The 15,185-nt window shown below is 37.2% G+C and overlaps 1 protein-coding gene across 7 annotated transcripts in view; it reads left to right on the top strand.

Moving 5' to 3' along the window:
- LOC107710851 (fibroblast growth factor receptor 1-A) overlaps window positions 1-15,185 on the top strand; it is a 57,937-nt gene that overhangs the window by 26,645 nt on the left and 16,107 nt on the right. For 3 of the 7 annotated variants that reach the window (XM_016515712.1, XM_016515709.1, XM_016515710.1), the window contains exons 5-9: window positions 136-308; window positions 3,403-3,526; window positions 6,076-6,266; window positions 7,198-7,345; window positions 14,017-14,213. In XM_016515712.1, the coding sequence (XP_016371198.1) occupies window positions 136-308; window positions 3,403-3,526; window positions 6,076-6,266; window positions 7,198-7,345; window positions 14,017-14,213 (833 nt within the window). Of the gene's footprint in view, window positions 1-135; window positions 309-3,402; window positions 3,527-6,075; window positions 6,267-7,197; window positions 7,346-8,740; window positions 8,886-14,016; window positions 14,214-15,185 lie in introns of all 7 variants that reach the window. The other 4 variants (XM_016515715.1, XM_016515711.1, XM_016515713.1 and 1 more) reach the window with 3 other exon arrangements.

Raw genomic sequence — 15,185 nt, 5'->3', positions numbered from 1 at the left:
ATTTTTACCCGCATTTGGTGGGTTGGCGGGTGCTAATTTCAAACCCTGTTCACATTGTATTTTTGAATCAGTGGTTTTGAATGACCAATCTAACTTTCTCAATCTTATTTTATGTGCTTTCTGACTGTTCCTCAGCAATGGCACCCGTCTGGGCTCAACCTGATAAGATGGAGAAGAAGCTCCATGCGGTTCCCGCTAGCAGAACCGTCAAGTTCCGCTGCCAGGCCAATGGTAACCCTACACCAACGCTCAAGTGGCTCAAGAACGGCAAAGAGTTTAAGAAAGACCAGCGAATAGGAGGCTACAAGGTGAGGGAACTACACCACAACCCATTAAAATCATGAAACATACAACATCTTGGTTACCTAACTCCAGGTTTGCTAGCCAGCTACTCTGGTTTGGGGGTTAAAAGGGCACCTCGTCCTCAGCAGATCTGTCTTCCAGACACCTCACTGTAGTATGACAGAGGCTGAATAGCCGTGCCTGGAAGGCAGACACTGGAGCCGTGGGTTTCTGGTGGAGGCAGCCTACTCTTGCTTGTCTGTCCTCATTTTACTCATCTGGTTGTGCTCAGACAGATAAGAATAAACTCCAGGATAAACCAACTCTGTCCATTTACTCATTTGACCATGTTGAATATCAACAGACCCAAAGCAACAAAACGTTTAATTAAATTCCTTAGCAAAGCATCATTAGTAGTAGTGCTTTGTTTGAGTTTCAGCCTCAGTTCACTTGTTTCACGCTTTTTAAATGTGTAATTCAGACCACAGTTGTTCTAGTTATGCACCGTAATGTTTTAATTTAAAATGAATCAAATTTGCTATTGATTTTTCCAGGTACTGTGTTGTTATGGAACACAAAAAAAGAATTTTCTTTATGCATCTGTTGTCCATATAAAAACTATTTGGTAACACTTTAGAATAGGGAACACATATTCACTATTAATTAAGAGTTTACCCTAAATAAACTCCTAATTTGCTGCTTATAAAATTTAGGTATGGGGTAGAGATTAAGGGATCTAAAATATGGTCATGCAGAATAAGGCATTAATATGTGCTCTATAAGTACTAATAAACAGCCAATAATAATAGCATGCTAGTAATATGCATGCTAATAAGTAGCTAGTTAATAGTGAGAATTGGTCATTAAAATAAAGTGTTACCAACAATTTATAGTAATTACTTCTGCCAAGCTTTAAAAAGGACCAAAAACAAAATATATCAAAGTTGTGCATAGAACTTAAAAAGGTATTTTACCAATTTTCATCATTTTCTCACCCTCATGTTGTTCCAAAATCTTTTGAAGAGAGACGATCACATCATATGATTAACAGATTTAATTTAGGCTTTTATTCACATAAAAATATTGATCAGTACACATACCTAGAGCACGTCAAATATGGTCAATCGCAGCTCAAGAATAAACCTCATGTTTGACAGCCTTAAGGCCCGTTCACACCGAGAACAATAACTATAATGATAACCATTTTAGCGTCCACACTAATGCACAATAACTGTCTGATTATTATAAGCTTGTGCTGCACTTTAAATGCTCAAGTTCTTTAAAACAGGATGGATTCTGATTGGTTGTCAGTGTTTTTATCATTCTTCAGCTGGAAAAATGTTTTGAAAGTGATTCCAACTTTATCATTCCTCAGTGCCAATATCGTTATAGTTGTGATGTGGATTGTGCAATTATTTTATTTTAATTAAAATTATTAAATTTTAAATGATTTTTTAAAACAATTTTATTGTTATAGTTATCATTCTTGGTGTTAACAAGCCTTTACTCTGAATATAGCGTATGAGTTGTATGGAGTACTTCATGATGCTTTTATGGTGATTTTTTCTTTTTCTTTTGAGCTATAAAATAAACGGTGTAAAGATTTTTGTGAAAATTCATAATTTCTCTTAAAAAAAAAAAAAAAAACAGAATACTGGATTAGAAATTCAACATGAGTAAATATTGACAGAATCTTAATTTTTGGGTTGAAATATTTCTTTAATGACATTTTTCTTTCTTCATTCAACTCCCTTTTACATGAACATTAAAGTGATATTTTCCGCTGTTTTCTGCTTGTGTCATTGTGGACCTGTAGCGTCTGTGTTTCTCATCAAGGTGTTCTCCAGCTGGGAGACATTAGTCCTCTTCCTCTCCTCACCGCATACACACTTTACCATCTGGAGAGTGTTTGAGGCCACTGCAATGCATACACACATGCACGCACACACAGTAACATGTCCATCGACATGGTTTATACAAACATTTGAGTATAACCAAGCACTATGCTCTCTTTTTTTTTTTAACCAAGCCATGTCACAGGGATAAAGGTGCATTCATATGTTCAATTAAATGTGTCTTTGAGCTCCAGGAGTGTGAGGGGCTTCCGTTAAGGGGCCCTGCAGCTTTCCGTAGTAACCTCCCCCAGCACTCTTCCCAGTCTCTCGCGGTTTCTTTTGTTTAACAAGAGTCTGGCACAATTGTTCATTTACATTAAGTGATTGTGAAAAGGAAGTCAGGCAGACTGCGAGTGTAGCAGCTCACATCTGGGGTTCTGTAGGCCGAGAAGCCATAACGTCTTATTAATTTCGCCCAACCTAAATCTCATTTAATCAAGAAAAGCTGTTACTGCAGAGAACACTTGCTCTGTCTGCTGGATCTTTATAGGTTTAGTTCACCCGAAAATGGAAATGGGTCATTTACTCACCCTCGTGTCATTCCAAACCTATCGTACACTCATATTTCTGTGAAACATAATGAGATAGTGGTCAAGGACAAAAAAGGCAGTATGAAGTACCATAAAATTACACTTCTGTGCTTCTGAAGCCACATTTAACTGTGTGAAACGGTCTAATGAGAATAATATTAAGTACATATTCACAAATAACAAAAATTTTGAAAATATCTGCTATAGTTAATATACAAAAAATACATAAATATATTGTAAATATTTTAATAAAAATATACATTTATTGAAAACTCTGCTGGTTTGTAGAAGTCTATGTTGCTTAGCAGACATATGTTTTTTAATAGACTGAAGTTTGGTGTTTTCTGGCAGTTCATAGAGCGTTTGGCTTGAGAAGAGGTCTGTATTAGTGGACATGGAGTGGCCCGTTTCCCACTCTCCACCAGGATACACACTGTTCTCCATGGCTCTGATCTCGTGCCTCACTGACCTGCCAACACACTTCGTTAAACTTCCTCAGCCTTTCACTGAAATGATCTTAAAAGACAATCAGACCTCTAATGCATCTAGCAGTTTTCTGCTTTCACATGTTGGGCTGCATGAAGATTTTGTCTATAGAAGCCTTTAATTGAAGAGTTTTACTTATGTGCACACACTTTTTTTTTCTAAATAGTTCCCACAATATGTGATAACTTTAATTGCATTTTATTGCACAGGTTCGAGAGCACATGTGGACCATCATAATGGAGTCGGTGGTACCGTCAGACAAAGGCAACTACACCTGCCTGGTGGAAAACAAATACGGCAGCATCAATCACACCTACCAGCTGGACGTAGTCGGTCAGTCATGGTTCTTTTCTTGTCTGTCTTCAGCATTTTGAATTTTAGTTTTAGTTAAGTCCAACTTTTTTTGTTGTTCTTTGTATGCGAGCAAATTTGTGTTGGTCTCCCCTTGCCCACTAGCTCAGCTGCAATGATTTATTGCTAAACCTCTGATTAAATCGATTCACGTTTTTTTTTAGCATTAGCAAAGCACAAGAGATGGCAAATGATCCCCAAGGGAGGGTCGCAGAACCACTGCAATGTTTACTTGAGTCAATCAGATGCAAATGGGTGTTGTTCACCATGCAGCTAATGCTCTGGCGCAGCACCACTAATGGTTACCATTACTTCCCTGAAATGAACCGAAGTAACGGGTGACTTTACACTTTGCGTGCGAATGTCTGTTTGCTTGTCAAGGACAGGCATGTGGACTCCGTTGATGGTGCGTGTTAAATGATCCATTGCAAATGCAAAGTGTTTACTTGATGCCGTGGATGAGTTAGAGATGCGGTTAGTGGCTCAAGATGAAATCAGAGTATTTGGAATAAAGTAATTTAAACACTGATTGGCTGACGTGGACTTGATTGATGCCTTCATTAAGTAGCAAATAAATCAGTGCTACACCCATCTAGACGGAGCCCACTGTGACATCATTTGCACCATACATACACATTGATGAGAAGACACTGTTTGAATTTGGCACACAGAAGACATTCACACATTTGTGCCATCAAGTCCTCCTGGGAAGGTCCTACTTAGTTTAAAGGGTTGAAATTATGATGTAATGTCATGTGCATGATTTTGATTTTGAGGAAAAGAAATGGACTCATTGGGCAAGTTCATTTTTCTTTCTCTTTTTTCCCTCATGAAAGTGTTTTTTTCCCATAGTACCAGAAAATGAAGAGCAAAATAATGCATGTAAGGGGTGTAGTTGATGCTGAATGTATTATTGTGCAGCCACAGAGATTAAGAAATTTAGTTTTATAGTAAAAAATTTAAGTTTTTGAAAGTCAGATTTGCATGGTACCAACTACAACAAAGATAGCCAAACCAGAACCTGTGGGCAGTAGTTGGCCCATGAATGTCGTTTGATTTGGCCTACCATGCTATATCACAAGAGGGGGAAATGTAGGGGAAAAAATTTACTATTGAAGCATATCTTCATTTCTAATTTAATTTTAGTTTTAACTTGTTTTTATTGTTATTTAAATGTAGAGAAAATAAGATAATTTGATTTAGGGCTGCACAATTAATCTGTGATTAAAGCCAGTTCTGTGATTAGTAGTAAATCTCAAGCACGTGCTTTCAGATGGAGCAGCATTTACTGCACAGAGCCGTAGTTCACTGACAAGCTACGCAAAATCGCGTTCATAATCGCAGACGATTTAATCGCGCGATTATGAAATCGAAGAAATAGTTCTGCGATTATGAAAGCTGTTTGCATAGCTTGTCAGTGACCTACGGCTCTGTGTAGTAAATGCTGCTCCATCTGAAAGCACGTGAAAATACCACATTTAATAACATATTTTTACTCCAAACTCACTTCATAACGTCAGTCGAGTGTTCGAAATAAATCCTTCTGTGAGATGATGTGGCTTCTTACACAGAATAAGGCACGCAACATACTTCATAGTATTTTAAGCAGTAATAAAGGCTGTGTCGACTAGCATTGCATTATTATATACTTTATTATAATAAAAATTATAATAAGACGAACTCTGATAAACCATATATTGTCGTAGTCGTGTGTTTATTAGTCACGTTGAATTAATGAAAGCAGTTAAATCTTCTGTTTATTCAGCAACCGCTATAGGCATTTCCTGGGTTTCTTCTGCGAGGTGTATTTGGGAGTTTCAGCGCGAGAGCGCCCTCTGGCCTTCGGATGGAGATTTACTGCTGATTACAGAACTGTGCTTCACTGAAAGATACGCATGACAATCGCAGCTTCTGCCTAATCGCTATTTATCGCCTTTGCGATTAAATTTCGATTAATCGTGCAGCCCTAATTTGATTGCAAACTGTACAATTTAACATAATATAGTCAAGAACAAATTGTTCAACTTAAAAAAAATAAGGGTTTGTATTAGCTTAAACATTTAGTCAGCTTAAAATGTTAATTTGTACTAAGTGAAAACTTGGATATTTGAGTTGACTAAACTTAAAATTTTAAGGCAGCATGAACACTTAAAATAAAATCAACTATTTTTTTTAAAGCAGTGTAGTAAAATTTTGGACACCTCTGGACTCACAATAAGAGCCAGTGGCAGGTTGTCTTTTAGTCAGAAGGCCTGAGAGATGGGCTGTGGCTTAAAATAACATTTCCTCTCATTTCCACCAAATTACAGCAATTATAATAAACGTTTAGCCTGCATGTTAAAGAGGCTCCTTCCTGCAGGCTATATGACATTAGTGTTTATTGAACATCTGTTGAATATTCAATTTGCTGTAATGTAGATTCCAATTTAGATTTCTTTAAGAGGAGAAAAGGATTAAAAATCTGTTTTTATGTTAATGGGATCATTTCAACAACACTAACTGTGTACAGTGTGTTTGTGTGTTTTATTCAGAGCGTTCACCGCACAGGCCGATTCTTCAGGCGGGGTTGCCTGCTAACCGTACAGTAGTGGTGGGGAGTGACGTGGAGTTTGAGTGTAAAGTCTTCAGCGATCCTCAGCCACACATCCAGTGGCTGAAGCACATTGAGGTTAATGGCAGTAGAGTCGGCCCTGACGGACTGCCATATGTTCGGATCTTAAAGGTAAAAACCATTTAACCAGTCAACCTAAATGTTTGATTAAAGTTGCTTCCGTGTTGTCTATGTCAATTAATCCTTACTTTGCCATTAATGGAATTTTCCATCATTTATGAGATGACGCTTCCGTGCCATTGACCGAATTTTCCAGCTTTCCATATTTTCACTGTTCTACAGTAGTAGGTGTTATTGATATACTGTAATAGTAGTTATTAATATTTTGAATTAATTTAGTTTTCATATTTTCAGTTTTTATTTTAACTTTGGTTAGATTTAGAAATTTTGCTGTGTTTTTACATATTTATATTTAGCTTTAATTTATTTCAGTTTTAGTATTTTTAGTACTTAAAAACGTAGTCACTTAAACTTTAACATTTAGAAATGCTAACTTGGCACTAAACTGAAATAAGTTTAAGTTTTTTCCATCTTTTTTATTTCAGCTATATTTAAATTATTGAAAATATATTTTTTAATAGTTTTAGTTTTGTTAGTTTTCCAGTGTAAGTCTATGAAGCAAACATAAACCAATTTCCAAGTGCGTATAAGGTTTTTTTGTGGTAATTGATGTTGTCACAGATACTGCTGATATTGCTCATGTTGTAACCTGGAACATTCTTTTAAATACAAATTTCAGAAATCTGTGTTGATCTTTAGCTTTTCTGTTGCTGTTAAACATCCGTGTCCAAAAATCTTTGTGCATGTCTTTTTTAAAGTAACTTTCACCATATTTCTTGACCTCTATGGACGGAGCACCTGAGCAAATGAAGCAAGACTAACAGCTTTGGGGGAAAATATGAGCCATGTTCTTGGCAGACTGTCATAATGTATTTCATAAGATCAGTAATGGCAGGTGTTGTCCTTCAGTGACTGCTGGGATCTCAGTGACCTCGTTGTTTGACTTTGTGCTTGTCCTCTGACATATGTTTGGCCTCCGCAGCACTCTGGGGTCAACAGCTCGGACACACAGGTCTTGACGCTGTGCAACGTGACAGAAGAAGAAAGTGGGGAGTATATATGTAAAGTGGCCAATTATATAGGCCAAGCCAACCAATCAGCATGGCTCACCGTCGTTAAACACTTGCAAGGTAACACACGACCCCTGCTACAGAGATATATCAGTGCAGAAAGAGGCAGACATACACCGTTAGATGGAGGTAGAGACAGCGGTTATCAGGCTTTTAGGTGACCGCGACACATCTTCCCACTTCGTCGCTCTTTTTTTTATTTTCTGTGGTGCCGTAAATGACGCCATGGAAAATCCCAGCAGAGCAACTGGAAGTATTTTGGCTTTTGTTTACACTGGACGTTTCCATCTCTCCATCTCTGTGCTACACTTTGCCCTCCTAATAAGGGTGTGTTTCATGCCCTCTGAAGATTACTTGCGCTCTCTTGCACTTCAAAACCGTTTCAGTGGCACCTTGGGAATGTGCCCGTCTAAATTCCTTCAGCTCGCTCAAGGGCTTATTCTCTACTGGGCTCAACTTTGCTATTGCTTTGCTTTCATAATTAAATTCTACAATCTCTCTTTCTTCCTCATAGGGTTGTCACAATTGCAAACATTGCATTAATACAATACCAGTAAAACTTCACATAAAAATGAATGATATTCAACACTCTCCTTTATTTTAAACTCCAAATATTAATATAAATCTCCTAATTCTACGAAAAGCATATAGTCTGGATATATTTATCAAGCTTTCAAGTAAAATTTAGAAATGTGAAGAAAGGCTACAATTTAACATTTCATGGTATATTTGATTGCTTTTGCATTACAAAAAAAAAAAAAGAAGAAACTGCAAAAAAAAATAATTCCTGCTTTCCACACAAGTGGGAGAAACCTTTTAAACAGTCCACATCAATCGGAAAAAATCGTGTTATTTTTCCTAGTCTTTGTTTTATATTATCTGGCCAATAGTACTCACTTCTGAAGATGGCCACAATTTTCAAAATAGAACATCCCAGTATTTTCTTGTGTGTTGACAGATTCAATCGGTACTATAGTATCGTTCCAGTAAGTGAACTTCCATTACCTTTGGCATCCTGACTCTCTTTCTCTTTCTTTGTCACACATTCTTTAACAGGCCTTTCTAATCCCTTTTTGCTTCCTTTTCTGAATATGTAAGTATGTGAGAGCAATTCGGTACAGTCTCTGCTGGGTAATGTTCCATGTGGGCCCGTCTTGTGCATGTGGACTCTAGGGGGTGGACGTCACCCTCATCTTCCGGTGTTGGGCCTCTAGCAGGTGGAGCCATGTGCTCCGTTCTCATCCAACCATAAACCTGTCAGCAGGATCATCGAAGGATCCAATCAGGGAGCAGTCCTGATTTCTTTAAGGGTGCTGAAGGGTGTTTCTCCAACGCCTTTCTCTTATGTTGTCAGACCTTCACCGCTCTTTATCCAAAACCTCTCTCTCTCTCTCTCAACTCTGGTGGGTTTTCCCGGAGCTCTCCGGCTTCATCCTGTGGTTCTTTTCTCTGTAGACGGCAGGCGTCAACACCACGGATAAGGAGATGGAGGTACTGCAGATCAGGAATGTGTCTTTAGAGGATTCTGGAGAGTACACCTGCTTGGCTGGAAACTCTATCGGCCACTCCCATCACTCTGCATGGTTGACTGTCTATAAAGGTATCTTGTGGTGCTTCTTTCGGTTGCTGGTTTCTTCTCTCTGTTTAACAGCGGCAGTTCACACTGTGGGTTGAATTCGGTCACATCACTGCGTTGTTTCTTCATAAAATCAAACAATACTTTGTTCAAAGGTTTGACTTATTGGAAAGCACAAAGTATTGTTTTTGACCCTCATGCTCTGTTAAAATTTACTTTACTGGACTCCATTAGACCACAAAATAACCCTACTCTGTTTTAGCGCATAGACTCACTTTTCATAAATGTGACTCATGTTCAATCAATTTGACAAAAATGCAATAAAAAAGCAAACCATTATACTGAGCATATAAGAGAATCCTAGCATGTGAATGTCATTAATTGTTTAAGCTATTAAATTGGCCTCAGAGCCCCATTGTCAGTGCCAGTAAACATTTACTCTTGTGTTTACTTAAAGGGGTCATATGATGTGATTTCAATTTTTCCTTTCTCTTTGGAGTGTTACAAGCTCTTGGTGCATAAAGAAGATCTGTAAAGTTGCAAAGACTAAAGTCTCAAATCCAAAGAGATATTCTTTATAAAAGTTCAGAGTCAGCCACGCCTACCTAAAACGGCTCGTTCTAACACGCCCCCACATGTCTACGTCACGATGTGGGAAGATTTGCATAACGCCGCCCAAATGTTCACGCAAAGAAAGAAGGTGTAACTTTGATTCTCGCTGTAGTATTGTTGCCGCCGCCGCCACGTGAAGTCGCTGTGTGCGTCGTTGTGAAAGCGAAACTACTTTGTTTGGTCTTCCAAAAGAGGACGATATCGCTTCGCCATGCCTGGAGCTGATAAGGTTTTTTGAACCTTAAACCGCATAAACACATTTCATTACACCAAATATACAAAATAATGTTCTTTTTAGCAACACCATATGACCCCTTTAAATTACAAGTAATGCAGTGTTTTTGTAGCAAATAACAATGCAAATGTATTCTTTGTGAACCGCACCATTCTTCAACCCCTTTGTGTCTGCTTTGTGGTTTTTTTATTCATCTGGGTGTTGACTGACGCTCGAAATGTCAGTCGAAGCATGTCAAAATGACATGTTTGTAATCTTTCTTTAGAAAAATGGAATCGGAGCGAAGCCAAACCTCCGACAATCTCTAGAGTAAAACTTTTTTGAACTTTTTAGAGGTGCACAAAGAAAATATTTACTTTATTGTTATAATAAATTGTTATTTTATATTGTTATTGTTATATAAAATGTTATAATTATTGTTATTAATTTATTGTTAAATATTTACAAAGACAGGAACAGTACTTTTGAAAAATCGTTAACGCTAACGTGAGTTGACGACTGTAACAGTGGACTTATTAAAGCAGTTTCATTCTAATGGATTGCCTCCTAGTGGGTGCCTTGCTTTATATTGTTAACCCCATGTTATTTATTCACTTGCGGAATAAAATAATCATGGCCGACTGGCATTGGTAAAGAGCGATTGCATTAAAAAGTACTTACAAAAATACTAAAGTTCACTACTTGGATTTCATATGAGTTAAGGTTAGGTTTAGTACCTAGTCGTAGTACATATATGTAGAACAGGACTGTAAAATAAAGTGCTACCAAGATAACTAAGAGTATTTATATTGACCAGCGCAACATGAACAAAGATTCTGTGCACTGCTAACCTAATTAGAGACATTTGGCAAACAATTATTTATTATTATTATTATTTAACAATTAATTATTCTCACAAAGTATGTCAGAAACTGTAATTTAACTGCAAAAGAAGTTATGTAAAGCATAGCAAATAACAACTGAGAACAGATGGCATATTGTGGCTAGTGGTTTGGCAAAGCTTTGTTTCCATTATAAACTTTTATATTATAAAACACTTTTCCTAGTTTTTCAAGATTAACCTGTTTCCAGTTAACATTTCTGTTTGCCTGAACACTGGTCAAGCATCGCAAAGAGCATGATTTTAAGCATAAAGGCTATGCTGACATCATTTCCTCTTTGGCTCTGGTTTGATAAATGCCTCACTCAGAGGGTGAATCTGTTTAAATATATTTAAGTAGATTCAATTTATCAAGATGCTTGTCGGTCTAAGTCTTAAATACATTCAACGCCTGAGAATGAAATTTCATTCTCACTGTTGAATGCTGGTTTTCTTGCATTTGCATGTTGCAGTCAGCAAATTGTGGGCTTAAGTCTTATTACAAAACCCATTTTGTAAATACAATAACTTTAGCGTTTGAGCTTCATGTTCACACTTCAATATTCATATTTGATTGTTCATTTAGTTATTAAAAGAGAGGTCAAAGAGAAGTGATCTGTCAATGAGATGCATTTGCATGTGTATTGTTGTGTGCTGTGTGAAATGTATACACGACACAATAACATCTTTTGTGTGCATGAATTGTGTGAAAGAAACCCAGTATTATGAACCAGAGCCTTGGGGCAGACAAACACCAACCAAATAGCATAGGAAATATCTGTATCAGCCAGACTTCTCATGTAATTTTACCCTCATAACCTAGCTCTCCATTTATACTGAAATGCATACCCGCTCAGATTTTGTCTGTCCACCCAGATAAGCCATTCCTCTCAATTTACATTTGTATTTGTGTTGCAAATTTAATGTCTCATATGAGTTTACATAAGGCCATTTTTTGGCCTAATCTCGAAGCGAGAGCTGCCAAGTATCATGAGCAGTGATTTCCTTCTCCTGCTAGTCACATAAGCAGAAGAATGTGCCATGAAACCTGATCCATGAAAGAAGTAATTATCATGCTACAATAGGAGTTTGTGTCCATTGCAATGCGCCACTCACGTGAACGACGCCATCTCCAGAATTGTTTTAAGAGGATTTTTGGTTTGTTTTGTGCATGTGTGTGTGTGCATCAGTGTGTCTGTGCTTTTACAAAGAATTGCATATGTATATTCAGGTTAATGTTAAAAAACAATGGCCTAGAATAAAAGAGGTCTCCTGCTAATATGATTTGCTTCAAACTTCTGAACCAGCAGATACTTATACATCTTCATACCTGCTAGACAGGCTGACCGTTAGGGTCACAGTTCAAAATATCCTTTCCAACTGACCTTTTGCTAAGCTCCGTCCCACCTATGTTTGCTATACTTATTAACAAACATGTAATAAATACATAGTAAATGAAAAATTGTCACACTTTATTTTAAGGTTCAATTCTCACTATTAACTAACTATTAACTACAACTTTTGTCTCAAACTCCTAATTTGCTGCTTATTAATAGTTAGTAAGGTAGTGGTTAAGTTTAGGTATGTTGTAGTATTAAGGGATCTAAAATATGTGTCCCTGGAGCACAAAACCAGTCTTAAGTCGCTGGGGTATATTTGTAGCAATAGCCAACAATACATTGTATGGGTCAAAATAATCGATTTTTCTTTTATGCCAAAAATCATTAGAATATTAAGTAATGATCATGTTCCATGAAGATATTTTGTAAATTTCCTGCTGTAAATATATCAAAACTTAATTTTTGATTAGTAATATGCATTGCTAAGAACTTCATTTGGACAACTTTAAAGGCGATTTTCTCAATATTTAGATTTTTTTGCACCCTCAGATTCCAGATTTTCAAATAGTTGTATCTCTGCCAAATATTGTCCTATCCTAACAAACCATACATCAATGGAAAGATTATTTATTCAGTTACTCAATTTAACTCAATTTCAAAATTGACCCTTATGACTGGTTTTGTGGTCCAGGGTCACCTCATGTTGCAGCATGATAATGCACGGCCCCATGTTGCAAGGATCTGTACACAATTCCTGGAAGCTGAAAACATCCCAGTTCTTGCATGGCCAGCATACTCACCGGACATGTCACCCATTGAGCATGTTTGGGATGCTCTGGATCGGCGTATACGACAGCGTGTTCCAGTTCCTGTCAATATCCAGCAACTTCGCACAGCCATTGAAGAGGAGTGGACCAACATTCCACAGGCCACAATCAACAACCTGATCAACTCTGTGCGAAGGAGATGTGTTGCACTGCGTGAGGCAAATGGTGGTCACACCAGATAGTGACTGGTTTTCGGACCCCCCAATACAGTAAAACTGCACATTTTAGAGTGGCCTTTTATTGTGGCCAGCCTAAGGCACACCTGTGCAATAATCATGCTGTCTAATCAGCATCTTGATATGCCACACCCGTGAGGTGTATGGATTTTCTCGGCAAAGGAGAAGTGCTCACTAACACAGATTTAGACAGATTTGTGAACAATATTTGAGAGAAATAGGCCTTTTGTGTACATATAAAAAGTCTTAGATCTTTGAGTTCAGCTCATGAAAAATGGGGGCAAAAACAAAAGTGTTGCGTTTATAATTTTGTTCAGTATATATAGGTAAGAGATAAAATTATGCAAAAAAGTAAAAAAAATAATTAAAAAAAACGGGAAAGAAGATTTTACCTTGCTTCTTGAAAATCAAAATTGCAAGATATAAACTCAGAATTGCAAGAAATAATTTGTAAATTGTGTGATTTAATAAGTCACAAAAAGTTACTTTTTTTGTAAAAAAATAAAATAAAATAATGTATAATTACACAATTATTGGAAGTGGACTTCCATAATTATTACATGAATATAGTTAACAAGTTTAATTTACTTTAAAGCAATTGTAGGTGTTTTACTGATATATGCATGTTTATTTGGAAATGAGGGTATTTGAATACTTAAATCCACTGCATCAAGACTTATTAAATTAATTTGAATGAATGAACGAACAAACGAACCTGTGTGTCCTCTCTGGATACATTGTGTCACTATTTTAAGTACCCCAGCAACGTTTTATAAGTCTCTGCATATTTTATGCAAAATTCCATTATAAACTTTTTTCTAAAAGCTTAGAAAGCACAAAAACTTGTCTGATAATATGGCGGACTGAAGTAGGATTTCTCAGTAACATTAAGGCTGGACTTAGCAAAGGGTCAGTTGCAGTGATTGTCAAAGATTCAAGCTTTGCTGGTACAGAATCCCGAGCTCTGTTTGCACCTGTATAGACTGAATTTCTAATTTTTAACACACAAAGGTAAATTAACGCATCATCATCATTCCTTCAGCATTCAGCAAGCTCATTCCCTTCCATTCTGCCACCTTGCATTGCTCCCTTCTTTCCTAATCTAGCCATTCCTCCAACTCCACTGCCAAACCAGACCTACCTGGAGGTGCTGATCTACTGCGTGGGCTTCTTCCTCATCTGTGTGATGGTGGTGACCGCCGTGCTGGCCAAAATGCACAGCTCGGCCAAGAAAAGCGACTTCAACAGCCAGCTGGCTGTCCACAAGCTGGCCAAGAGCATCCCGCTGCGCAGACAGGTAACAGAAAGTAGATAGGGGGTTTGATCTCTTTACCACTAAACAAAAACTCAAGTCTCATTTCAACAGCTTCTTCTCATGTTAACGTTACAGTTGAAAGTGTTGTAGCATGTGATGGATACTGAAGTGTTTCTCAAAAAAAATAATTTCAGGTCACCTTCGGAGGTTGTCTGGATCCACAATACTGTTTGAAGATATTTAATTATAATGTTAATCAATGAAAATTCTGTCAGAGTTTTCAGTAAATAAAATCTTGGTTGCACTTTAGTTTAAAGACCAATTCTCACTATGAACTAACTATTAGTAAAATGACTTTTGCCTCAGTAAACTCTTAATTTGCTGCTTATTAATAGTTAGTAGTTGTTAAGTTTAGGTATGGGGTAGAGATTAAGGGATCTAAAATATGGTCATGCTGAATAAGGCATTAATATGTGCTTTATAAGTATCTATAAACAATAAATATGCTAGTAATATGCATTCTAATAAGTAACTAGTTAATATTGAGAATTGGTCCCTAAACTAAAGTGTTGATCTGTTCCTTAAAGGGGTCCTATTATGCTTTCACTTTTTCAACTTTAGTTAGTCTGTAATGTTGCTGTTTGAGCATAAAAAAGATCTGCAAAGTAACAAAGCTCAAAGTCCAATTCAAAATGAGATATTTTATTTAACAGAAATCACTTTTCAAAAACTACAACAAACGACTCGTTTGGACTACAACGCATATTTTCCGGGATTTGTGATATCACAAATACGACGAATGGGACGAGACCTGGTTGAGCTGCACTAGAGAAGGCAACGAGTGTTATCACTATGTCGGAGACAGGCTAGCTTTCCCAAAGCAGAAGAACTTAGAGTGGTTACAATCATCCGGGTTTAAATCGAGCTCAAATTGATTTGATTTTGACGCAATATTTACACTGAAGCTCGCAGGCGGCTATGGTAAAGGGGCATGACATTTCCCGAGCAGGCGCCGGGTGC

Source organism: Sinocyclocheilus rhinocerous, unplaced genomic scaffold, assembly GCF_001515625.1.
Source record: "Sinocyclocheilus rhinocerous isolate Xijiao unplaced genomic scaffold, SAMN03320098_v1.1 scaffold1198, whole genome shotgun sequence".
Lineage (NCBI taxonomy): Eukaryota > Metazoa > Chordata > Actinopteri > Cypriniformes > Cyprinidae > Sinocyclocheilus > Sinocyclocheilus rhinocerous.
The sequence above is the reverse complement of the archived record's forward strand: the minus strand, read 5'-3'. Positions and strand labels throughout refer to the sequence as shown.